The sequence below is a fragment of the Mustelus asterias genome, chromosome 15, assembly GCF_964213995.1.
Source record: "Mustelus asterias chromosome 15, sMusAst1.hap1.1, whole genome shotgun sequence".
NCBI classification, from domain to species: Eukaryota; Metazoa; Chordata; class Chondrichthyes; order Carcharhiniformes; family Triakidae; genus Mustelus; species Mustelus asterias.
In genome coordinates this window covers 35,156,942-35,184,163 of record NC_135815.1, presented here as the reverse complement: position 1 = coordinate 35,184,163, position 27,222 = coordinate 35,156,942, and the positions used below count along the sequence as shown (strand labels likewise).

Below are 27,222 nucleotides of genomic sequence, written 5' to 3'. Positions count from 1 at the left end.
AATCTCCTCTGCACCCTTTCAATGGCTTCAACATCTTTCCTGTAATGAGGTGACCAGAACTGCGCGCAGTACTCCAAGTGGGGTCTAACCAGGGTCCTATAAAGCTGCAGCATTATCTCCCGACTCCTAAACTCAATCCCTCGATTAATGAAGGCTAGTACGCCGTACGTCTTCTTGACCACATCCTCCACCTGCGAGGCCGATTTAAGAGTCCTATGGACCCAGACCCCAAGGTCCTTCTGATCCTCTACACTGCTAAGAATGGTACCCTTCATATTATACTGCTGCTTCATCCCATTGGATCTGCCAAAATGGATCACCACACACTTATCCGGGTTGAAGTCCATCTGCCACTTCTCCGCCCAGTCTTGCATTCTATCTATGTCTCGCTGCAACTTCTGACATCCCTCCAAACTATCCACAACACCACCTACCTTGGTGTCGTCAGCAAACTTACCAACCCATCCCTCCAGCAAAAATTCAATTTTAACCAACCCATCCCTTCAGCAAAAATTCAATTTTAAAGACAGTAAAAAAAATAAGTTTTGATACATAAGGTGGGATTTTATGACCTCGCTTGGGCGAGATCGTAAAATCCCGCCCGAGGCCAATGGAGATTTCCGTTCTGTGAGAAGTTAGAATGGAGGCAGTAAAATTCCGGCCATAGTGTTGGACGTATTTTCATGTCAAAGGCACCTAATTGTCAGCAATAAAAACGCACTTCTCCCGCTCAAGATTTTTAGTTAAAGTATTGAGCTAAGATTGTAATTCTTTTGCCGAACGGGTAAAAACATACCTATGCCGTCCATCATTACATTTGTTCATCATCAGTTCTACCATTCAACAGATTGTGTGTGAGAAACAAAAAAAATCAAGCCTTTTTTGGCTATTAAAGTATTCCAAGGATTTATTTTAAACGAAAGGGAAACATGCTTGCACTGATCTCCATTTTGTGGCTGTGAATACCCATGGCCTAAAACCATGTGCTGAATTTTTACCATGAAACAACTCCCCCCCCCCCCCACCGGCAGAAGACTGATCAAAGTTAAGATTTTCACAAGAATGAGCCCTTGATATGGAGGGAGGTTTCTTGCCCAATTAAAGCTAGTATAGGGTTGAATCAGATGAAGAGTGTGACCCATGGCAGCTATAAAGGAGGCCGCCATAAAGTTGTCCAAAGGTAGAAATCTGCTAAAATAAAAGCAAAATACTGCAGATACTGGAAATCTGAATTACAAAAAAATATGGAAAAACACAGATCTGGCAGCTTCTGTGAAAATAGAATCAGCTTGACTCTAACATGGCTCATCTTCAGAACACTAAGAATCTGAAGAGTAATATTCAACTTGAAATGTCAACTTTGTTTCTCTCCACAAATGCCTCCAGAATTGCTGAGATTTTCAGCATTTATTATAGTAAATCTGATCGTGTTAATGCCTTCCAAAGCAGAGGCAAAAGCTTGACATCTGGGGCAGGGTTGCCACTCACCTCATTGAAGCTGATCTGGATCAAAGTTGGAAACTATGAGGCGAGGAGGCAGGTCCTCTTCCTGGAGGGTGGCAGAAGGCCACGACCTCAAGCAAAGTGTCAAGTGGATTAATGGAGTGTTGTATGCTCACTTTCTCTGTTTTTCATTGTCTGCACTGTGTAAAAGATGACATGTTAAGCCATACATCTAGGACTTTTATTACTACCATTACAGGAAGAGTAGTATGATGTGGTGAAAGATATGAAGGGATACTCCATGGTGAGGGCAAATACTCTGCATAGGTATGCTTCCCTCAATGATGGTAAGTGATTCAACATTCCAGGCTGCATCTTCCATGTACATGTTGGCAGAGATGTTCCTGGATCAGGAGATGCCTGACATTCATGGTATCTTAATGAGCCCTTTGTCATCTGAGTTGAGCCGTCACTTTCTTGTGCATCCAAGATACCTTTCTCTTAATCTCTCTCCACTTCTTTCTCCTCTCTCGTTCCCTGCACCTCCTCCATCTGCAGGAGGAAACTGGAGCACCTGGTGCAAACCCAAAAAGACACAGGGAGAACGTGTAAACTCCACACAGTCACCCAAGGCCAGAATTGAACCCGAGTCCCTGGCACTATGAGGCAGTAGTATGAACACCATCCCACCCTGGCAGTGTTGGAAGCAGCTGTGGCCAAGGGGAGGCAGAGATCCATTATTCCAATACTCAAAAAGTCAGAACTATGGTGGGAATTTCCCATACTTGCTATTGTGATTGGCAGTCTTGCCCCAGGCTCTTATGCCTCAGTGAAGTGAAGAACATGTTTGATGCCTGAGCATTGACTGACCTCTCCCACTTTCACACTGCCAAGGGCACCTCCTTTGAAAATGTCTTTCCGGCACTGACTCTTTTGGGGCCGGGTGATGTCCCCGGCCAGCCATGACTGCCTTCCAATCTGTACCCACTCCTGAACCCATGTGTTCCCCTCAAAATTCTAGTTTCCCACCATCAAGCTCTTAAACTCGAGTACTTTAATTGACTTCAGTGGGGCTGCCCGACCTCCCTGATCTGGGAACTGATCTGCCAACCAGTGCTGCTATTTTTGGCCATAACATCCCACCCCGCCTCCTTTGTCAACCTCAAGGTTGAGGCAGCAAAACTCAGCACCACATCTCTTAAAATTGCACATTGTAAACCATCATTAGCAATTTATTCAAATCAATTATGTAAAATATACTTTTTAAAAATTACATTGTCTTGCAAATATTCACTTACTTTTAATAATTGTGAAAATAACAAGGGTTAATGAGGATCTATGTACAAATATTGTATTTGTAAATTTATGGAGAAACTAATCCACAAACAGCAATGTGGATTTAGATTAGCCAAAAAGGACAAAATTCAATACAAGATCAACTATGAAAATCAAGTGCAAATGTTGTTGTACAGGACTATAAAAAATATCGTCTTCATTCAGACAATTTGCAAGAAAACAATCATTTCATACAATTTAAAAAACATCAAAAATTTCTGGAATAAACATCAGTTATAGGTGACCTGTGAGATGTAATCTCTACTGAACTCTGCAAAACCACAAACTGCAGCACAGTACCTGCATTGCAAAGTAAAAAGAGCTGTCCCAACAACCTAATATGAAAGATGCATCTTATGTGAATAAGTAAATCGAACTAAATCAAGAACACTCAAGAACTTTGGCCACTCGAGAGGTTACCAAGGCAGCATAATGCAACTTTTTCAAGGAACTAGGGCCATTTTAACAGAATCAGGAATACGGTTTGCATAATAGTCAAAGTTCTTCAAAGTTGCAAGGACTCCAGCTGAGTTCATATGCTTCACATCTTTATGATACTGGAAAGGATTCCCATGTATATCCGTCAGTTTACCTAAAAGTAAAAAGAGTTACAATAAAAAACTCGTTAAACAAGGCAACTCTTATTATCTTTGGGTGGTTTATGCTGTGTGTCTGAATTGGTTTACCCAGGCAGTACCTCGTTGACATATAACCCTAATAAAGTTTCTAACAGCCAGGCTATGTCTGCTGACCTACAAACTCGCCATTAAATTTTAAATGTTTTGGAAATGTGGTTGGGGTGCATGTGCTTTTTGAAAGCTTGCAAAATAACTCAATCTCCAGGAGACCCCTTCAGAAATGTTAAAATTAGTTGACATCACAATGAACTTGCGCTCCGTGCATTATCACACAAAATTGTGCAAGACTCCTCACAGCACCTCCCTGCTGAGTCATGTCACAAGTGAACTCTACAAGTGCCTGTACAACTGTGCATTAGTAACTAGATTCATTTCAGCTTTCTAAATATAAAAGTCATGAATCTGCACAAATTAAAAGGATCAAGACAGGACAATTAAAAAACCTAACATTTATACAGCGCCATTCACAATCTCGGGATAACCCAAAGTGCTTTACAGCCAATTAAGTATTTTTGGAAATGCAGTCACTATTACAATGTAGGAAATGTGGCAGCCAATTTGTGCACCTACTAACAGCAATGTGATAATGGCTATCTTGTAATGTTGATTGAGGAATAAATTTTGACCAAAACACTGGGGACAATTGCCTTGATCTTCTCAAAATGCCACAAAATTTATGTCTATTCAGGGAAGTTATAGCATCTGATTAACAGGACACCAACAGCATAACACTTCCTCAATACTGTACCGGATCATAGATTTTTGCCCTCAAATTTCTGCAATTGGTCTTGAACTTGCAACCGCCTGACTCAAAAGGTGAGTGTACTACCAACTGAGCCAAGGCTGACATTTTCTTCTAAATGCTCACAAGCTCATCCAGGAATTCAGCGCTCTCAATAAACCGAGGTTTGTTGAACTCATTGCCTGTAGGTATTTTGGGAGTTATTTTTGGTTTTCCCAAAAAGCTGGTCTGATTACACAAGAGGTTTGGCTATAAGCAACTAGACCCAAAACATTATTTCAGCCTTTTTTTATGTACATGATACATGAGAGAACAAATGGGTTATCAAATAAATTGAAAGCAAAATTTTGAAGTGACATGCCCCATTCAAAAGTTTGCACCTTTTCTTTTCAGATATTCATTTTTGATCTGAAGTCTCAATAAATTTTATTTGAAAATCTGCTCTTAAATAAACAAATGTTTACCCAATTTTATTCCTAGGGAACTATTATCAAAAGAATTAAAAGCTCAAGATTGAACTGTTTAAAAAAAGATGAGTTGATGCTATAGAATGTTGGTATCATTTGGAGGTCATTAAACAACATAAAAATGAGGTATTGTACAACATAAAATTTTAATCAGCAAAGCTCAAAGGATTCCTGTTATGACGACCACGAAGGCCACAAGGCATCATCAACAGATCTACCCATGGGCGTCATGAAGTACAAGCTGCCTTATTGAGCAAGCAGAGGCTTGCCCAATGGGAAGCAATCAGTGGGGAGTTTTAAGCCTGTAACTTTACATGAACTGGAGTTGTAGGTCCCGAGATAAAGTTTATTAGTCACAAGTACGGCTTACATTAACACTGCAATTAAGTTATGAAAATCCCCCAGTCGCCACACACTGGCGCCTGTTCGAGTGCACTGAGGGAGAATTTAGCATGGCCAATGCACGTCTTTCAGATTGTGGGAGGAATCCGGAGCACCCAGAGGAAACCCATGCAGACACGGGGAGAATGTGCAAACTCCACACAGACAGTGATCCAAGCCGGGAATCGAACCCGGGTCCCTGGCGCTGTGAGGCAGCAGTGCTAACCACTGTGCCGCCCATGAAGACTACCTGACTATAAGCCACAGGAGTGACTTTTTGGTGCACAATAAAGGGTGCTGGTGACAGGAAACTGCCATTTGGCTGAATGACTATGTCCCCCTTAAAATATTAATGAGCACTGCATAGAAATAGTTTGTAAAATGCATACCATCTTCATATATTGACACAGTCCGTTTATCCAAAGCCACAAAATTTAGGCACAGGTTTGCAACAAAGGGCAAACCCCAAACCTGTTTAATCCCCCATGCAATTTATGCTAAAAAATAATCTCACCATTGTCTGCTAGCACAGGAAAACCATCCATAAGGACAAGGGTTTATAGGGTTATTTTGCAGCCAGATTGAATGAATATGAACTCCCAATGAGTCAATCCTACCAAGGTCCGTTAGGGAGTTAGGGCTGTTCAAGAAGATGACAAAACAGCAGCAAAAATGCATACTTATATGACACCTTTAACATAATAAAACGTCCCAAGATGTTTCACAGGAGCAACGTAAAATAAAATGATATCAAACCGCACAAAGAGATAATTAGGTCAATGACCAAAAACTTGGTCAAAGAGGTAGGTTTCTTGCAGCGCTCAAAGGGGGGTAAGAGAGGTACAGACACAGAGAACTTCAGTGAAAGAATTCCTGCGCTCAAGGCCTCGGCCACCAACAGCTGAATGATTAAAATCGGACTGTTCAACAGCCAGAATTAGAACAGCACGGCTATCTCAAGAGGGTTGTGGGATTGCAGAGCTAGAGAGGAGGGAAGTCATGGAAGGATTTGAAAATAGGGACGAGATTTTTGTTTTAAAATCAAGATGTTGCTTGACGAGGAGTCAATCTAGATCAGTGGGCACAGGGGTGACAGGTGAACGGGGACCTGCTGTGAATTAAAACAACAACAAGAGTTTTTGATGGCCTCAAGTTTACAGAGAGTAGAATGTGGGAAACCAGCCAGCGGTCCCTTGGAATAGAGAATACTGGAGATAATGAAGGCATAAATTAAGGTTTCAACAGTAGATTAGTTGAGACGAGACAAAGTCAGATAATATTACGGGGGTGGAAATGTGAGATAAAAAGCTCATTTTAGAGTCAAATGAGGGGCATAGATAAGATGGATTGAAAGTCACTTTTTCCACTAGTAGAGGGGTCAATAACCAGGGGGCATAGATTTAAGACAAGAAATAGGAGGCTAAGAGGAGAGTTGAGGAGAAATGTTTTCACCAAGGGTAGTGGGACCCGAGATTCACTTCCTAAAAAGGATGGTTGAGTTAGAAACTCTCTTAACCCCCAGGGCCGTGGGCCAAGGACTGGAAAATGGGATTAGTGTAGTCAGATCTTGTTAACGGGCGTGGACACAATGGGCCAAATAGGCACAGTAAGAAGTTTCACAACACCAAGATAAAGTCCAACAGGTTTATTTGGTAGCACGAGCTTTCGGAGCACTGCTCCTTCATCAGGTGAGTGCAGCATTTGGTTCACAAATTGGGCATATATAGACACAAACTCAATTACAAGATAATGGTTGGAGTGCGAGTCTTAACAGGTAATCAAGTCTTTACAGATAAGATAATGCGAGTGGAGGGCGGTAACCCTCTCTCCACTCGCATTGTCTATACCTGTAAAGACTTGATTACCTGTTAAGACTCGCATTCCAACCATTATCTTGTAATTGAGTTTGTGTCTATATATGCCCTGTTTGTGAAACAAATCCTGCACTCACCTGATGAAGGGGCAGCGTTCCGAAAGCTCGTGCTACCAAATAAACCTGTTGGACTTTAACCTGGTGTTGTGAGACTTCTTACTGTGCCTACTCCAGTCCAATGCCGGCACTGGACTGGGGTAGGCAATCAATGGGACAAATGGCCTCCTTCTGTGCTGTAAACATCTATGCATCATTTAAAAAAATGTCATGCTGTCTAGTGCGGACCCATCTAGTTCGGTTGGTTCAAAACTGATAATATTTCATCCCAAAATGGAGGCTCCCATGATATCCAGCTAATTTTTGATTGTTTGATTATCAAGCCTATCAAATTGGGCAGGTCCACACTACAGATTTTATTTCCTTCCATCATTAATTTATAGATTTTATTTTGCAGCTCATTCAGATTTAGTAATATACAGAACTAGCTACCTGAAACAGCATGAAGGATAGCTTCAGGGGCACAAGTATCCCATTTCTTACAACCTGGACTAGCAAATACATAAGCCGAGGCTTTCCCCTCAATAAGCTGTATCACCTGTAGGAAAGAAAAGACAATAAAAGAGCAGTTAATTAGCTTTGGAAAGTGTACAATAAATATTTATACATCACCTTGAACATAACAAAACATCCCAAGGTGCTTTGCAGGAGCATTATTAAAGAAAGTAGAGCACCAAGTCTCATAAAAGAGATTTTAGGTCAGACGACTAAAAGCTTGGTCAAAGAAGTATCTTAAAAGGAGGAAATTGAGGTGGAGAGGTGTATGGAGTGAGTTCCAGATCTTGGGGCCTAGCCAACTGAAGGCATGGCCACCAATGGTGTAATAAATATTTTTGGAATGCTCAGGAGGCCAGAATTAGAGGAGTGCAAAATATCTCCTGGGGGGTGGGGGACGGGTTGTGGCACTGGAGAAGATTTCAGAAATAGGGAGGATCAAAGCAATTTGAAAATAAGGATGAGAATTTTAAGATCAAGTCATTGTTTGACCAGTAGCCAATGTAGGTCAGCAAGCACAGAGGCGATGGGGCAATGGGCTTTGCTATGAGTTGACACATGGGCAGCAGAGTTTTAGATGACCTCAACTTCAAGGAGGGTTGAATGTGGGAGAGCAGCCAAGAGGACGTTGGAATAGTCAAATCTAGAAATAACAAAAAATGAGTTTTGCAGCAGATGAACTGAGGCAAGGGAAAAGTTGAGTAATGTCATGGAGGTGAAAAGGGGCCATCTTGGAGATGGAATGATTACGAAGTTCAACTTCGGATCAAATGTGACTCCAAAGTTGCAAACCAACTGACTGAATCTCAGACTGTAGCCAGGGAAAGGGTTGGGATTGGTGCATTAAGGAATAGAGTTTGCAGTCGCGATTGGAAACAATGGTTTCAGTTTTCTCAATATTTAACTGAAGGAAATGTCAACTCATCCAGTACTGGACGTCAGATAAGGAGCCTGATAATTTAGCAACATTGGAGGAGTCAAAGTGGTGAAGTAGAGTTCAGCATATATGTTACAACTAACATTATGTCATAGAGGTTTACAGCATGGAAACAGGCCCTTCGGCCCAACTTGTCCATGCCGCCCTTCTTTCTTTAAACTCCTAAGCTAGTCCTAATTGCCCGCATTTGGCCCATATCCCTCTATACCCATGTAACTGTCTAAATGCTTTTTAAAAGACAAAATTATACCCGCCTCCACTATCGCCTCTGGCAGCTTATTCCAGACACTCACCACCCTCTGCATTAAAAAATTGCCCCTCTGGACCCTTTTCTTTCTCTCCCCTCTCACCTTAAATCTATGCCTTCTAGTTTTAGACTCCCTACATTTGGGAAAAGATATTGACTATCCAGCTGATTTATGCCCCTCATTATTTTATAGACCTCTATAAGGTCACCCCTGAGCCCTCTATGCTCCAGAGAAAAAAGTCACAGTCTATCCAGCTTCTCCTTATAACTCAAACCATCAAGCCCCGGTAGCATCCTAGTAAATCTCATCTGCACTCTTTCTAGTTTAATAATATCCTTTCTATAATAGGGTGACCAGAACTGTACACAGTATTCCAAGTGTGGCCTTACCAATGTCTTGTACAACTTCAACAAGACGTCCCAACTCCTGTATTCAATGTTCTGACTAATGAAACCAAGCATGCTGGTTGGGCCGAAGGGCCTATTTCTGTGCTGTAAACCTCTATGACATAATGTTAGTTCTAACATATATGCTGAACTCTATTTCACCACTTTGACTCCTCCAATGTTGCTAAATTATCAGGCTCCCTTTCCGACGTCCAGTACTGGATGAGTTGACATTTCCTTCTGTTAAATATTGAGAAAACTGAAACCAATCGCGACTCCAAACTCTATTCCTTAATGCACCAATCCCAACCCTCTCCCTGGCTACAGTCTGAGATTCAGTCAGTTGGTTTGCAACTTTGGTGTCACATCTGATCCAAAGTTGAACTTCGTAATCATTCCATCTCCAAGATGGCCCCTTTTCACCTCCATGACATGACTCAACTTTTCCCTTGCCTCAGTTCATCTGCTGCTGAAACTCTCATTCATTTTTTGTTATTTCTAGATTTGACTATTCCAACATCCTCTTGGCTGCTCTCCCACATTCAACCCTCCTTGAAGTTGAGGTCATCTAAAACTTTGCTGCCCATGTGTCACCACTCTATCCACCTGTGACTCCACTTTCAAGGAGCTATGAACATGTACCCCTAGATCTCTTTATTCTGTAACTCTCCCCAATGCCCGACCATTAACTGAGTACGTCCTGCCCTGGTTCAATCTACCAAAATGCATCACTTCGCATTTATCTAAATTAAACTCCATCTGCTATTCATCATCCCACTGGCTCAATTGATCCCGTTGCATTCCGAGATAATCTTCTTCACTATCCCCTATGCCACCAATCTTGGTGTCATCTGCAAACTTACTATCCATACCTTCTAAATTCTCATCCATATCATTAATATAAATGACAAATAACAGTGGACCCAGCACTGATCCCTGAGGCACACCGCTGGTCACAGGCCTCCAGTTTGAAAAACAACCCTCTACAGCCACCCTCTGGCTTCTGTCATCAAGCCAATTTTGTATCCATTTAGATACCTCACCCTGAATCCCGTGAGATTTAACCTTATGCAACAACTTACTTTGTGGTACCTTGTCAAAAGCCTTGCTAAAGTTCATGTAGACAACATCAACTGCACGGCCCCTCATCTACCTTCTTGGTTACCCCTTCAAATTTGTGAGACATGATTTTCCACTCACATAGCCATGCTGACTGTCCCTAATCAGTCCTTGCGTCTCTAAATGCCTGTAGATCCTGTCTCTCAAAATACCTTCCAACAACTTACCCACCGACCAGTAGTTCTCAGGCTTTTCCCTGCAGCCCTTTTTAAAGAAAGGCACAACATTTGCCACCCTCCAAGCTTGAGACATCGCACCTGTGACTAACGATGATTCAAATGTCTCTGCTAAGGGACCCACAATTTCCTCCCTAGCCTCCCACAAGTGGGATACACTTCATCAGGTCCTGGTCCCGGTTTATAGAAGAGGTCACCAAGAGATGGCATGTAGATGAGAACTAGGAGGCAGCCAGGGGTTGATCCTTGGAACTAAAGGTAATGGTGCAGGAGCAGGAAAAGACACTGCAAGTCATTTTCTGGTTGTAATTAGATAGCTAAAAATGGAACATTAGAGATGCCCACCCAGATGGACAGTGGAGAGATGTTGGAGGAGGATGGTGTGGTTAACTGTGTCATAGGCTGCAGGCAAATCAAGAAGAATGAGGGGGGAAGGTTTACGTTTATCACAGTCATATAGGATGCCATTTGTGATTTTGCTAAGAGTTGTTTCGGTAGTGGCAAAGACAGAAATCTGCTTAGAAGGAAACTAGATGCCACAGAAAAATTATTGTCCTTTTCACTTCTGAAATTCTCTGAATTCAGATTTATCCAAGATTAAGGACACTTCCATCCTCACCTTGTAAAATATTTAAAAATACATTTGTCATGTCACAATGATTTTGTCCCTGCTTCCATTGCATGTATAGAATGGAGGAGTGGATGGCCAAACTATCACCGGTACTATGGCAACCTGAAATTATATAGCACCTTTACCATAAAAAAATCAAAAGGCAATCAAACAAATTTGCTGAGCCAAAGGAGAATATTAGAAAGGCTGATCAAAGATGGGTTTTAAGGAGAATCTTAAAAATGGGAGTAGAGGTGAAGCAATGAAGATATTTATTAAGGTAGTTCCAGAGTATGGAGCCAATAAAGGGGCAAAGATGCCTTGTGCACAAGACTGGAGCCAGGGCAGTGGCAAGGTGTTATAGCGTTGGAAGAAGTCACAGGAGATAGGAGGAAGAGTGATGACGTAGATGGAGAGAAATTTAAGTGCTATGAAGAAATTGTTAGATTTGAGATACTGAGTGACTAAAGGCCAAGGGAAGTCAATGAGAATAATGGTGATGGGCAAGCAGGACTTGTAAAATAGGAAATAAGCACAAAGGCTTTGAATAAACTGATAGTGGAGGCTGGGTGACTGGCAAGGCAAGTGGAGGTGCAGTTTAGTCTGGAGGTGACAAAGAGAAGCATGAGAGCTTCAGTAGCAGACTGTGGCAATATTCATGGTGGAAATCAGATGTCTTTGTGATGGAAAGGATATGGGGTTAGAAACTAGGCAATGAATTAATTCAGACCAAGGTTGCAAACAATCTGGTAAAGCCTGAGGAAGTGATCAAGGAAAGTGATGGAATGCAGGTCATGAGTGGAAGATTATGCCTTTAGGTTTTCCAAGAATGCATCTCATTCAAGGCTAGTTGTTGGGAAAGCAGTCTAACAGTGATGATGGATTGGTGATGAAGCAATGGTGTTACTTGGACAGTGACCCCCACAATTGCAGAAGATGTTGCTAAAAGTCAGCTAAAGGGAAGAGGAGGAACTGTGAATTGATCTTCCAAAGCAAGAGTGGAGAAGAGGGAGAGAGCTATTGCCACCACATTCAAATCAGTAAAAGTAGAAACAAGCAAATGTAGTTCTTTTGAATCAAGTATGCAAGAGAAGTGACTGGAGAAGGTTACTGTGGTTGACTGCAAAGATTGCCGAGAGAATGCACCATTATTTTAAAAAATATATTTTTTAAAAAATCAAAAGATGGAGGTTTAAATGGGACTGAATCCATGTTTGAATTCCTTCATCAGGTATCCACCACTGCAGAAACAGCTCTCAAAGTGACAAATTACATTGTACGTCACTGTGACATAGTAGACTACTACTCCTCGCCTTTTTTGCCCCATTCGCAGCCTGTGATGCAGTTGACCACACTTTCTTTTCCAGCTAAATGGGAGTGCACTCAGTCGGTTTTGTTTTTAATCTATCTATAAAGAGAAAAAGATTAAATAGTAAAGGAGGAGCCTAGTGAATTAATAATTGGGAACAAGGAAATGGCATTGATTTTGAATAAGTATTTTGTATCTGTTTCATAGTAGAAGACAAAAAAATCCTAAGAATAGCAGAAAATCAAGTGACAAAAGAGAAAGAGGAGCAAAATCATAGCAACTAGAGAAAAAGCATTAGGAAAACTAAAGGCTGATAAGTCCCCTTACCTGATGGCCCACATCCTAAGGTCTTAAAAGAAGCAGTTAGAGAGATAGTGGATGCATTGGTGGTAATCTTCCAAAACTCCCTAGATTTTGGATAGGTTCCAGGGGACTAGACAACTGCCAACGTAACACCTCTATTTAAGAAAGGATGGAGGCAGAAAGCAAGAAACGATAGCCTGTTAGCTGAGTGTGTTGTTGGGAAAATGCTAGACTCCATTATAAGGAAATCAGTAGTAGGACATTTAGAAAATCACAATAAAATCAGGCAGAGTCAACATGGTTTTGTGAAAGGGAAATCAATGTTTAACAAATTTATTCAAGATCTTTGAGGATGCAACAAGCAAAAAGGAACCAATAGATGCAGTGTATTTGGATTTCCAAAAGGCATCTGATAAGATGCCACATAGAAATTTTACTGCACAAGAGCTCAGTGTTGGGATTATATATTCGCATGGATACATGATTGGTTAACTAACAGGAAGCAGAATGTCGGTATAAATGGTCACTTCGAACTTGGCAATATGTAACTGGTGGAATGTCACGATGGGGCTATAACTATATACGATCTATATTAACGACTCAAGTGAAATGAAGTTCAGGAGGCTACAAAGTGTCTGCAAATTGATATAGCTATAAGTGAGTGGGCAAATATTTGGCAGATGGGAGTATAATGTGAGAAAATGTTAGGTTCCCCAATTTGGCAAGAAGAATAGAAAAGCAGGATATTATTTAAATAGAAAGAGACTGGAAAATGTCAAGGTACAGAGGAATTAGACTCTTTCATGCATAATTCACAAAACGTTAGCATGTAAGTAGAGCAAGTAATCAGGAAGACAAAATTTGTTCCTTGGAGTATTTATTCCTGTTCCCTTTCGAAAGTTATTATTGAATCTGCTTCCACCACCCTTTCAGGCAGTGCATTCCAGACTCTAACTCACTTTCCAAACAAATAAATCTCAGCTCATCTCGCTTCTCGTTCCTTTGTCAATTATTTTAATTTCATGTCCTGTGGTTAGCAATGAAACAGTTTCTCCTTATTTACTTTATCAAAACCCTTTGTGATTTTGAGCACCTCTATCAAAGTTCCTTTCAATCTTTTACCTCCAAGGACAACCGCACCACGCTTCTACATTATCTCCACATATCCAAATATAATTTCCCTGGCACTGTTAGAGTAAAGCTCCTCTGCAATTTCTTCAAGTCATTGACATGCTTCCTGAAGTGTGAGAATTTTGGAACTTTGCAACAAAAATCTAAAATAGCTTCAAAAACAAAACATTCAAAAATACACCTTCAGGGTTTTCAAGTAATGTGTCCCTTCAGCACGTACCTTGTTGCCTGCACCTCCAACCCTTACTACTTCATCAGCATTCATTGCACTGATGCAGTCATTTACCAGCTTGCTGCTGTGGGAACGGGTTGTAGTGACGATGTGTTTCCCTTCTGGTACATCCTTCAACTGAATTCCAAACACCCCAAGATTCAAGACGCCCCAAATGGTACGGCCAAGTACAGCACCAGCCCCAGCCTGAAAGAAAAATATTTTCTAAAAGTGATAAATCATATACAAAACTGATAACATTCTTTCTGGCATATAACATGCATTCTGAAATTCAACTTCACCTATTTCACTCACATAGTAAAATTATTAGAGAATAAGTAACTGAACCAGCCATATTCATTCAGTTCTTTTTCAGGCAGTATCTTCTGAAAAGAAACTCAGGGAGACATTGATTGCTTCAAGAAGACCCAGATTAGCTTTATTTCTTCAGGCCAAATAAATAAAAGTACTGGCTCTCACTTTGATTTATGTTACACATAAGTACCATTTTTTTTTTAAGGTTGCAAAATTGTTAAAGGTTCAACATAATTTTTAGGAATATTTCGCCACTTCTTATAAACATCTGGAAAAATTGTACCTTAACTTCCACCAGTACATAAAAGATGCTTCAAATCAGCTTTGGTCCATTTATTGTCTATTTCCTCCATTCAGCAGCTCAACTCAGATGGGGAACATTGAATATTTTGTGTTTTTAGTGCGTCACTTTTAAAACAAATTCAGTGGGTAGAGCCAAAAGAACTGCACACCAAGGCCAAAAAAAATTCCAAATGCAAGCAATATCAAATATAAAATTCATCAGATGCCCTCATCAAATATTGAAGATGCTGGAAACATTCAGCAGGTCAGGCGGCATCTGTGCAGATAAATCAGTGTTAATGTTCCAGGTCAATGACCTTTCTAAATTGTTACAAAAGTCCCTCAGCAACTTCAACAATTTATGGACAGCTATCTTTGAGTGAAAAGATTCAAGTAGAAGGCAGGGATAAGAGCTGGCTGTAGACCTATTAGTGGATGCTGATGCCAAAAATATCGCCCCAGTTGTAATAGGAAAGCAAAGAGCACCACCAACTGCATTCAACAAATACAATCACGTTAGCAGTTTACTAGGCAGGAGTTTTGAACATTTATAGTTTAAAAATTGGTTCTTTTTAAAAAATCATACCTGATAGTTGTAATATGGTTGATTGATCACACCAGCTATTGCTTTACCATCATAAGCAATTCCAATAAGCACAGTCACATGATCCAGGAGACCTGCAGATCAAGATATTAAAATTACCTTAAGCACAAAACCAGAACTGAACCCGAGCCTGTTGGAACCCGGATGTCCTCGTCATGTTAGCCAAGAGTTCAAAATAACCTTAATCACAGAACAATAAAATTAAACCCCAAATGTGGTTTAGCAAAATGAAATGTATGTCAAATGCAAGGAAGCAAAAATATCATGATGGAAAGGATTCCTAAACTCCTCCTTCACCCTGTCTAACTGGAAAGAACACAAAATATTTAATATTTGTATTCAACACTGTACGAGAGCAACAAGCAACATTTTACGGCACACCTGATGCCAAAACTTTCCCTAAAGTAATTTGCAACTTGGACAGAACACCGAAGAGTTCATTAATTTAGATCTATCCAGTTTAAGTGAATGCAGTCTAACAACTTCCCTAAGTGTTACATTTCTCCTATTTGGTAATGTCACCACCAAAAAAAAATTTTTGAAAAGGAATTCAGTGCAACAAATTGCTGACTGATACTAAAATAAGCACAAGCTTACCTTCTGTGTATTCCTTTGTGCCATCAAGTGGATCGACCCAAACCACTATCTGAGAAAGTATATTAGATTATTCTATTATATAATTATTCCCTGAAAACAGAATTATATATGGCTATCATTTCTAGGTTTTATTTTCAGTATTATAGAATATATACACACTTGCACCATCACCACTTTCTGCTAATGCATGACATTTCCCCGATTTTCATTTTCACCATATGCACTGAAAGCAGAGAAAGCTTCACTAGCCATTCATAACACTATCACACTCTTTTTACAGAAGACAGCGCAGAAGTCCAGATCTCGTGGAAGTGACCCCAGGCAAAGGGTCCAACTCTGTCAAGAGTAGAGCAAGGTGACAGACCTCAATTGATACCCACATATCTCCTACAATCAACTGTAGCTTCAGCCTATTCCTACACATCAAAAGTAAGGTTAAATGTTTCAGATGCACTTTTGCCTGACATTACCAACATTACTAAACGTGCACCCTCTTTATTCGACATGGCACTCACACAGAGACATGAGCTCCTGCAAAGACAGACTGTCGCATGAAATGTGCACTTCAAGAACCTACACAGAAGCTGGCACATTAAATATGTATGCTAGTCAGATAAGCAGACTGGGAATGGTGAGTCTCACAACACTAGTGACCAGAACAGTATGACAGAAACAGGAGTGGCGAATATATCCTGAAGGGCACCATCTTCTCCAAGCTTTGCTCAGCAGGACTGTGGTGTACAAATCCAGGGACTATCCACTAGAGGTGGAATATATGAGGCACAGGAATATGAGGGATGTTGGAAATCCTGACAGAGAAGAGGTAGGAATTCAGTTCCACCGTGTGCGAGGTTCTCAACTATACAAATCATGCTGGATTATGTGGCCAACTCCAAGGATATTGTAACAAGGCCCTCACAGCAGGAGTCACTGCCACTGGATTGTATCATCAGGCCATGTAGATTAAACAAGAGAAAGAATCAGGAAGTTCTTATTTTAAAATCAAAGTACCATACAAATTTTATTTTCAAGACGTGCAAGTTCACATTTTTCCCTTCCTTTGTAGCAACTTGTCCTGGATCTTCAATCAAATTGCCATACAAATCTGAGGTGAAGCACCAATACTACTCCACAGCCACTTGACACAAGAACCTTTCAAGCTGGACAGAAGAATGCCAGTTCTTGCAAATTCTTAACCCCTCTACCACTTTTCTATAACTAGGTCCATGTACCATACTCAGAAATTAAAACAGAGCATTAAACCGAGGCAAGAAACTAAGCAATAAGTTGAAGTCAAACATATAATCTTCTGAACTGCCCCTCGACAATTTCCTATAAAAGTTTTTTTTGCATATGTAACATTCAGGTATTCTTAACTAGCCACAATTCACCTCATCTTCCTTGATGTGGCTATACTGGGTTGGACATGAGTGCTTCAACACTTCTTCAGACTGACCACTTTCAATTAAATCTTCATCCACTTCTTGTACTGGCAAATCCTAAAAAAAAAAGCCAGAATTAGCAAAGAGATGCCTTCAAAAACCTTGCATCATTACATACTTGCAGGGTTATGATACTGTTTGTAGGTAGAACTGTTGGGGGCTGAAAGCAGCATGAGATAGAGCAAGAGTCCAAAGGCGGCCTGGAATTGAAAGCAACGGGAGACAGAGAGAGAGTTCAGAGTGGAATCAGGACTGAAAACAACACAAATACAGCAAGAGTTCAGAGAAGACTTGGAGCTGAAAGCAGACCGAGAGTTCAGAGGGGATTCAGGGCTGAAAGGCACACGGAACAGAGCAAGAGTTTGGAGGAAACTCAGGGCTAGCCTTCGCTGCTGCTCGAGTGTGGAAACAAAAATTGAAGCATGACATCAAAGCAAAGTCATAAATTGGCTGGCTGGTGAGTATTGCTGCTTATGCACCAAATCTCAACAACTAGAAGATTAAAACAATAAACATATTAAGTATTAATATGGTGCCCAAGTCAACAAAGGTAGCAAAATAGGTTGATAGAGCAGTTAATAAAGCATACGGTATCATAGGCTTTATTAATAGGAGCATTGAGTACAAGAGCAAGGGGGTTATGTTAAACTTGCACATTCATCCTCTACTGAAGTATTGTGTCCAGTTCTGGGTGCCACACTTTAGGAAGGATGTAAATGGGATTAGAGAGCATAAAGAAAAGATTCATGAGGATGGTCCCAGGGATGAAGACAGATTGGAGAAGTTGGGGCTCTTTTCCTTGAAGCAAAGAAGACTGAGAGGAGATTTCATGGAGGTATTCAAAATCATGAGAGGTCTGGACAGAATAGATAGGGAGAATCTGTTCCCATTCCAGACAGGATCGAGAGCAAGAGGTCATATGATTAGTAAGTAACACAAGAAAAAAAACTTAAGTCACACAGCGAGGGGGCAGGGTTGAGAATGCTCTGCCTAAGAGTGTGGAGGCAGCATGTTCAATCGAGGTATTCAAAAGGGAATTAGACTGTTATTTGAAAAAAAAATGTAGGGTTACGTGAAGAAGGCTAGAGAATGGGACTAGGGAAGTTATTAATTGGGAGAGCATGTGCAAAAACAATGGACCGAACGGCCTCTTTCTGCACTGTAACAATTCTATGACATAGTGGTCAAGCCACACCTACAGTACTACAGTTTTGGTCTTCGTATTTAAGGAGAGAGATACATGCATTGGAAGCAGTCTAGAGAAGGTTCACAAAGTTGCTTTCTGGGATAAAGGAGTTGTTTTATGAAGAAAGGTTGAGCAGGCTGGGTCTGTACTCATTAGAGTTTAATTCTCACTGAAACAAAAAAGATACTGAGGGGATTTGACAAGTAGAGGGTGTTTCCCCTCTTCGGGGAATCTAGAGCTAAGGGACATAGTTTTAGAATCAGGGTAGTCCATTTGACATAGAGGAGGAATTTCTTCTCTCGGGGGTAGCAAATGTTTGTATTTCTATACGCTAGATAGCTGTGAAGTTACACAGAATTTTTCAACTACAGGGAATTCAAGGCTCATGAAACAGACAGGAAAGGGAATTGAGGCTAAGATAGGATCGGCCGTGATCTTCTGAATGTCAAAGCGGGCATGAGGGGCTGTATGTCCTACTCCTAATTCTCATATTCTTACTGGAACATGCCAATACCATTTACAATAATTAAGTACCTTTTTCCCACTGATCTTGTGTGAATATATCTTCCATGCAAAAAATTTGAAAGAGAATTGTAATGAAAATCAGCAACAGATTAAGGGTATTTACATCAGCTCTCCATTAAGAAACGTATTCAAATGAAAGGCAATTAATATGCCAGCAGTTCTCAGAAAAATAAAAATTCTTTCAAATCTTACCAAAAAAAGGGGAGAGGAAACTGTACAGAAAGAAAATCAAAATTAAACATTTGGCAATGTGGTAATGCCCTTACCTCTTCCCCAATAATCGTTAGTTTGGGGAATTTACGTGCTAGTGACGAACAGATGCTTAGCTGCACTAATCGATCTGCTTTTGTTTGTAGATCATTGGCTCCAGTCTATTTTGGAAATATGAAGAAATAAAACGTAAACAAATTTCTGCTCCTTTTGTGTTCAATACAAAGGCTAAGTATAATACACAGAATACTGCATGTGTTTATATTATATAGAGTAATCTGCACTGACAAATATTGTTAAACGATCCAATTCTAGGGATCCATGTCTGCTTCTTTTGTGTTCAATACAAAGGCTAAATATAATACACAGAATACTGTACATGGTTTCTATTATATATAACAATCTGCATGGATAGACCTTGCTAAACAATCCTAATCTGGGCGCCCTCAGAACCAGGTCACTTTACTAACTAGCACGAGAAGAACACTGATGGAATTGTTCTGCCTATCCAACAGTTTGCTGACATCTTTGAATTATACATGGCTACATAAATGGAACAACCATATTTGTGGCACACATTTCACAAACAAGCTTGGCTCAGATGGATCAGATGCAAGAGTCATAACAAAGAACAATACAGCACAGGAACAGGCCCTACGGCCCTCCAAACCCGCGCCGCTCCCTGGTCCAAACTAGACCATTCTTTTGTATCCCTCCATTCCCACTCTGTTCATGTGGCTATCTAGATAAGTCTTACACGTTCCCAGTGTGTCCGCCTCCACCACCTTGCCCGGCAGCGCATTCCAGGCCCCCACCACCCTCTGTGTAAAATATGTCCTTCTGATATCCGTGTTAAACCTCCTCCCCCTCACCTTGAACCTATGGCCCCTCGTGAATGTCACCACTGACCTGGGAAAAAGTTTCCCACCGTTCACCCTATCTATGCCTTTCATAATTTTATACACCTCTATTAGGTCACCCCTCATCCTCTGTCTTTCCAGTGAGAACAACCCCAGTTTACCCAATCTCTCCTCATAACTAAGCCCTTGCATACCAGGCAACATCGTGGTAAACCTCCTCTGCACTCTCTCTAAAGCCTCCACGTCCTTCTGGTAGTGTGGCGACCAGAACTGGGCGCAGTATTCCAAATGCGGCTGAACCAACGTTCTATACATCTGCAACATCAGACCCCAACTTTTATACTCTATGCCCCATCCTATAAAGACAAGCATGCCATATGCCTTATTCACTACCTTCTCCACCTGTGACGTCACCTTCAAGGATCTGTGGACTTGCACACCCAGGTCCCTCTGCGTATCTACACCCTTTATGGTTCTGTTATTTATCGTATAGCTCCCCCTACGTTAGTTCTACCAAAATGCATCTAATGTAGGGTTTATCCATCCAAAATTTAAATAAATAACCTTACTTGCAATATGTTCCATGACAGAGCAGTTCTCTATGCAAGTTCACAATTTATGCCATGTTACTGGGAAGGTATAGTGTGTAACAGCAATTAATTTAGACTAAAGAAACTTAAAAAAACTGGCCATATCCACATACATGCAAGCAACAAGGGACAGAGCAGCAAATAAGCATAAGAACAAGGTGGTGGAATTGGGGAAAACACTATCCAAGACAACCTGATATCCCAAAATATCTACGTTATTCAGCATGAACTTATTCAATAACCAACTGTCAAGTACAATTATCGTTTTCCAAATCCACATTAGTTATAGGAAAGAGCTAGGATTCAAATGACAAATAAATTAAATATTCAAACAAGTTATTCTAGTCTTGATTATTTTCTGATCCACTATGAGTCGCTATAAATCATGCAGTACTGTAGGAGACCATTCAGTTCTCCAAACGGCGCCAGCATTTGCTCTTTCCCCACAGCCGGTATTTTTCCCCTTTCAGAACACAGAAACCCCACAGAGCAGAAGGAGGCCATTCGACCCATCAAGTCTCCACCAACAACAATCCCACCCAGGCCCTTAGTCGTGCTGCTAATCCCTCTAACCTATCACATTCCGGGACACTAAGGGTTAATTTAACATGTCCAATCAACCTAATCCGCACATCTTTTGGACTGTGGGAGGGAACCGGAGGAAACCCACGCAAACATAGGGAGAAGGTGTAAACTCCACACAGTGACCCAAGTCGGGAATCGAACCCAGGTCTCTGGAGCTGTGAGGCAGCAGTGCTAACCACTGTGCCACCCTTAGGAAATAGGAGCAGAAGTAGGCAACTTCAGCCCTTTGAGCCTGCTCCGCCTTTTATTCTCTCCCTGGTCTCAGATCCACCTCCCCACATCCCATTTTTAAATTAGAAAATCAAGCTGTTTTGAAAGTTCTGCTTGGATCTGCTTCAACCACCTCCCCTCTAATTCATTTGCCAACTGTCTCAGAACTGTGACCTTGTTACCTGCCAGCGGACAGAGTTTCTCCGAAGCAATCAAAAGCTTTACAAAGCAATAGTGAGGCCTCAGCTTGAGACGTGTGTCTAATGCTCGGCACCACACATTAGGAAGGATGTCAAGGCCTTGGAGAGGGTGCAGAGGAGATTACCAAAATTATGCCAGAGGTGAGGGACTTCAGTTATATTGGGAGAGTAGGTGTTTGAAGCAGAGATGTTTGAGGGGAAGATTTAAAAATAGGTGTTAAAAATGCATTATGTGCGTACACATCCTGTGCATAACACCATAGGAGATGAATCATTATATAAAAGAATGTCGGTAGGGAACATACTTTGTTATGGTTTTCACAGTTTGCTGTCAATATTTACCAAATGAATTTCCATGTCAGTATTTCCTATTGAATTTTGTTGTACGAACCACTATGATGTTGTTGCAAGCTCTGGCCACTATGCGGCTCTGTAGACCAAGACCTAAAGTCTGCCGGTAAAAAAACTTCATATTCATCAGGTGACTACAGACAATCTTCTATCTGTATAAATTTTCCAAAAATTCCCAGTTTACAAGGAGAAAACCACCAACATTGATAAATCTCTCATGGTAGAATGAAAGTCAGATGTAGAAGTTTGCCCAATTAATTGTTCTGCAAAATGAGTGTAATTCACTTTACGGTGCATTTTAACCTACGTGAAGGACTGCAAGTACCAGACATACATACTGTTACAAAAGGAAAATAAGACCTCTGAAATACTCAAACTCTTTCAGCTGGAAAACAATTTTCCAAAGTGACAATGACATCTTTGAGATAACCTCAGCTGCTACATTTATAAAGCATAATCAAAAGAAAACTAAATATCAACAGTGCCAAAAATTAATCAAACGAACTAAGACAATGCAATTACTTTGCAACTCCATACCTTGCTGCTGAAAGCTTATGAAATGATTTATACATTCTCATGAATTTAAGAGGTTACGCAATAAAACACAAAGCATTGTGTGAAATATTAAAACATTCTGGGCTTGTATTTATATTATAATTGGAGCACTGGCAAGCCATGTTATACAATAGATGCCCCCAACTGCAAAACATCTTTAAAATAATTTTAAAAGCCAGAAGGTCCCAGATTTCATTCCCTTGCTTGTGTCAAGTTAGCTGCTCTCAGTAAGGGCAGCATTTCAGGAACTATAACTAGACTTAGCACCCATTGCAAGAAAGGTTTGTGGACATCAGTAGGAAGACCGGGCTCCTCTATTATGTCCTCCATTTACCGACCTGCCTCCACCCACAGTTCTGCCCACGTAGAATGGACACTTGGCAGAAATATTTAATGACTATTAATGACAGTGCAACTGTGTCTTAATTTGAGTCAATGCCTTCAAAAAAAAACGTCAAAAATAAATGCACTGTCAATTACTGTATGAACTCTTGAAGAAATTCTTCAAAATCTTCCCCAGTGTTAGATAGTAAAAGACAAGGTGACTTTAGTAGCAGTAATGCTCTACAGAATTCATACAACCCATTCTTTTCATTCATGGGATGTGGACATTGCTGTCTAGGCCAGCATGTTGCCCATCACTAATTGCCCTCGAGGAAGTGGTGGTGAGCTGCCTTCTTCAACCATGTGGTGTCTGTATACCCACAGTGCAATTAGGGTGTTCCAAGATTTTGACAATGTCAGTGAATTTACGTGAGTGGCTCAGAGGGGAACTTCCAGGTGGTGGTGTTCTCATGTGTCTGCTGCGCTTTTCTTTCTAGACGGTAATGTTTGTGGGTTTGAAAAGTATTGTCTAAAGGCGGCATGGTGAGTTCTTGTAGTGCATTTTATAGATGGTCTACACAGCTGTAACTGTGCATAAGTGGTGGAGGAAGTGAGTGTTTGTGACAGCATACCAAACAAGCAGGCTGCTTTAGCTTGTATGGTGGTAAGCTTCTGGAGTGTTGTTGGAGCTGCACTCATCCAAGCAAGGGGAGAGTATTCCATCACACTCTTGACTTGTGCCATACAGATGGTGGACAGGCTTTGGGGAGTCAGGAGGTGAATTACTTGCTGCAGAACTGTAACCCCCAGGATGTTGATAGTGGGAGATTCGGCAATGGTAATGTCATTGAATGTCAAGGGGTGAATGTCAGATTCTCTCTTGTCAGAAATGGTCATTGCCTGGCACTTGCATATGGCGAGAATGTTACTTGCCACGTCAGCCCAAGACTGGATATTGTCCAGGTCTTGCTACATTTGGACATGGACGGTTTCAGTACCTGAGGAGTCACGAGCTGTGTTGAACATTGTGCAATCATCAACAGACATCCCCAATTCTGACCTTATGACGGAAGGAAGGTAATTGATGAAGCAACTGAAGATAGCTAGCCTAAGACACTGAGGAACTCTTACAGTAATGTCCTGGAACTCAGATGATTGACTTCCAACAACCACATCATCTTCTTTTGTGCTAGGTATGACTCCAACCAGCAGAGAGTTTTCTCCCAATTCCTACTGACTCCAGTTTTGCTAGGGATTCTTGATGCCACACTCAATATCAAGGGCAGTCACTCTTATCTCACCTCTGAAGTTCAGCTCTTTTGTCCATGTTTGACCCCTTTCATCACTTTGCTGATGATTGAGTGTAGACTGATGGGGCAGTAATTGGCTGGGTTGGATTTGTCTTGCTTTTTGTGTACATGACATATCTGGCAATTTTCCACTTTGCCAGGGAGATGCCAGTATTGTGGCTGCATTGGAACAGCTTGGCACGTTCTGGAGGACGAATCTTCAGTACTTTTGCCGGAATATTTTCAGAGCATATAGTCTTCAGTATCCAGCGCCTTCAAGCATTTCTTGATATCACATGGAGTGAATCGAATGCTGGGGATCTCAGGAGGAGGCATATAACATTGCCACTTAAATAAATGTACGACTGCAGTCCACCAGAAATTTCAAAGGTGCAACATGCTGCAAACAAAATGTCAATAAAATGTTCAACTTGATAAAAAGGACAAGTGACTTTAAAATCTTAAGTCACTTTCTTAAAAAAACGAGACTGCAAATCATTATGATCAGTGGCAGTTAGCCAATAATTAACACCAACTATTTTGTCACTGGCCTGGTCAAGGATTGAGAGACTTTTATGAGTAACACTGTGAGAAACGCATAGTAGGAAGGCTGCATACTGATTTTTAAATTTTTTAAAAACTCCATTCTTAGTTGTGAGTGGACTGGGCAGAGCGAATCCATTCCTTGCTTGCTCCAAAAAACAAATTCAAATTCCAACTGAATCCAATTCACGCGCCCCACAAGAGAGACAAACAAGATCCAAGCTCACAAGATAAGGCATTTCACCCCATCTTGAGCTTGAAGCAATATATTGATTTAAATAACGAGATATGAAAATTAGGAGACAAAGACGACACAGCACTCAAGATTCTGGCTGCAAGACACACTTCTAACATCAGATGAAATCAAAAGTTAGCAAGTGTGAATGTGCCACAGAATTTAAGGAAGCGACTGGTTAGGTGCATTGGCCATGCTAAATTTTCCCTCGGTGTACCCGAACAGGCGCCAGAGTGTGACGACTGGGGAATTTTTCACAGTAACTTCATTGCAGTGTTAATCTAAGTTTTGCTTGTGACCCTAATAAATAAACCATGTGCAGAGTTCTGCAGGAATAAAAAACTGCAGGAAAATGCAAACTCCATTGGCAGTTTGGGATGAAAGAAAATAAAACTCGAACTTCCTTCGATGGAAGTTGTTGTCGAAATCTGCACACCACGTCGATGATAATGGGATTCTTCCCTCCACTGAGCGAAGCAGAGTCTGGGGCCTGTTCACTAACTCACCTTCTCCACCACTCCCAGGTCCCCTCCACTCATCACCTGGTGGACGATGCTCTGCGCCTTCTCCGCAATGGAGAAGCTCGAGGCCACAAGCCGCATCAGAAAAGCCGGGCTCACAGACATGATTAAGCAAAGCAAAACAAAACAGTTTAAATATAAAAATCCCGAGAGAAAACGTTCCCCGGGCAGACAAAATTCCCCAGGCCCGGACCGACCAAACAAACAATACACCTCTCAACGCTGACAGGACCGCGCATGCGTATAACCGGACCCGGCTTTGATTGACAGCTACAGACAACTGAGCCAAACTGTGTCTGCAACTTGCTTGTGTCCAGGGTCAATTTGCAAAATGCAACCCAGTTTTTAAAAAATTTATTCTGTTGCGGATGTGGGCGTCACTGGTTTATTGCCCATCCTTAATTGTCCTAAGGGGAGGCAGTGGCACAGTTGTATTGTCAAAGGAATTGTAACCCAAAGACCCAGGACAAGACCCTCAGGGACATAGATTCGAATCTCACCACCGCAGATGGTGCAACCAAAGATGTCCCTAATTGCCCTTGAGAAATTGCAGAAAAATTGCACCTCCCGCAACCAATTGGTGAGAGTTGGCAAATCTGTTAGTTGCACTGATGCCATATGTCTTTCGACTTTTTTCTTCTTTTTCAAATATTTATTCACTTCCCTTTTCAAAAGTACTATCATGGATTCTGCTTTGACCACTGTTTTTGAAAGGAAATGATATATCACTCTGTCACAGTAACTTCATTACAGTGTTCATGCAAGCCTACCTGTGACACTCATAAGAAAGTCTTTGTTTGTTGTTTCACCATGATCTTAAAACTATGATCTTAAAACTAGAGCCATTGCTTGTGACAGTTGGAAAAGTTGCATCAACATTTCCTGAATTCTAGAAATGCTCGCTTCTGCTGGCTAATTTGTACTTATTACAAAATATTCATGTCTGCTGCTTCAGGGTGGTCAGCCTGAACTAGTAACATGGTTTGCCTGATTTCCACAATTGGATTGATTGACTGAATGGAATCAGTTTGAACTAAAAAAGCTGCTTATTAACTTCACAAATCCATAACATTAGTAGCATCAGTTAAAATTAATTTATTAATCACAAGTAAGCCTTACATTAACACTGCAATAAAGTTACTGTGAAATTCCCCTAGTTGCTACACTCCAGATCAACGCACCTAACCAATACGTCTTTCAGACTGTGGGAGGGAACCAGAGTACCCAGAGGAAACCCACACAGAGAACATGTAAACTCCACACAGACAGTGACCCGAGCCAGGAATTGAACGCAGGTCCCTGGCGCTGTGAGACAGCAGTGCTAACCACTGTGCCACGATGCCACCCCTCAAAGAGAATGCAAAAAGAATAAATACTGCCAAGAACTTTTTGGATACTATAATTCATGAACGTAAGATGTTTTTTGGCCTTTATTTTTAACAAGTCAGAAAATTGGGTCATATTTTGTGCTTAAGCAGTTATAGCTCATGAGCTATTAATGCATGAAACTTGCTGATTATATGACCAATGTTGCATTTTGTGCTTAAGAACATCTGGATTATTAGAAATTAATTTGAAATTTAAGAACTAGGGTTTTACAATTGAAGTACCAAGATCAAAACTCATTTTAAATTATTTTTGAAAATTGTAAGCCAAAATTATATAGATCTGGAAGTGGAAATGTTTGTTTTTAGGTACAAGTTCACAGTGCTGGTTAATTATGTTGCAATTGAATAATGTGAATAATATTGTTTTAAAACATAAATACACATAATATACTACTTAAAGATTTCAAAATTTATGCTTTCTTCACATGCTGTTACATTCAGAGTTTTCTGGCTGCTCATGACAAATTCTTTGCCCTCGCTTGCAGCCGAATGGAAAATTCCAGCCCAAATATTTCTCACATGAAGCCAAAGAGATTTGAAAACTTAGGA

At 40.9% G+C, this 27,222-nt stretch overlaps 1 protein-coding gene across 1 annotated transcript; it reads right to left on the bottom strand.

The window, feature by feature from the left end:
• Window positions 1–1,671: 1,671 nt before the first annotated feature.
• bpnt1 (bisphosphate nucleotidase 1) lies at window positions 1,672–25,530 on the bottom strand. Its single transcript, XM_078229765.1, has 8 exons — window positions 25,271–25,530; window positions 19,079–19,183; window positions 17,051–17,158; window positions 15,660–15,708; window positions 15,045–15,136; window positions 13,871–14,068; window positions 7,369–7,474; window positions 1,672–3,370 (listed from the first exon to the last, which is right to left on the bottom strand). Exons 1-8 carry the CDS (start codon window positions 25,388–25,390, stop codon window positions 3,222–3,224), a joined length of 927 nt encoding a protein of 308 aa, XP_078085891.1. The 5' UTR covers window positions 25,391–25,530; the 3' UTR covers window positions 1,672–3,221.
• Between the last annotated feature and the right edge of the window lie 1,692 nt (window positions 25,531–27,222).

Coding starts and splice junctions, on each gene's coding strand:
- bpnt1 (XM_078229765.1), bottom strand. CDS start 25,390: ATGTCTGTGAGCCCGGCTTTTCTGATGCGGCTTGTGGCCTCGAGCTTC. Junction 15,137..15,659: donor CACAAAGGAATACACAGAAG/GTAAGCTTGTGC, acceptor CTTGATCTGCAG/GTCTCCTGGATCATGTGACT. Junction 14,069..15,044: donor AACCATATTACAACTATCAG/GTATGATTTTTT, acceptor TTTTTCTTTCAG/GCTGGGGCTGGTGCTGTACT.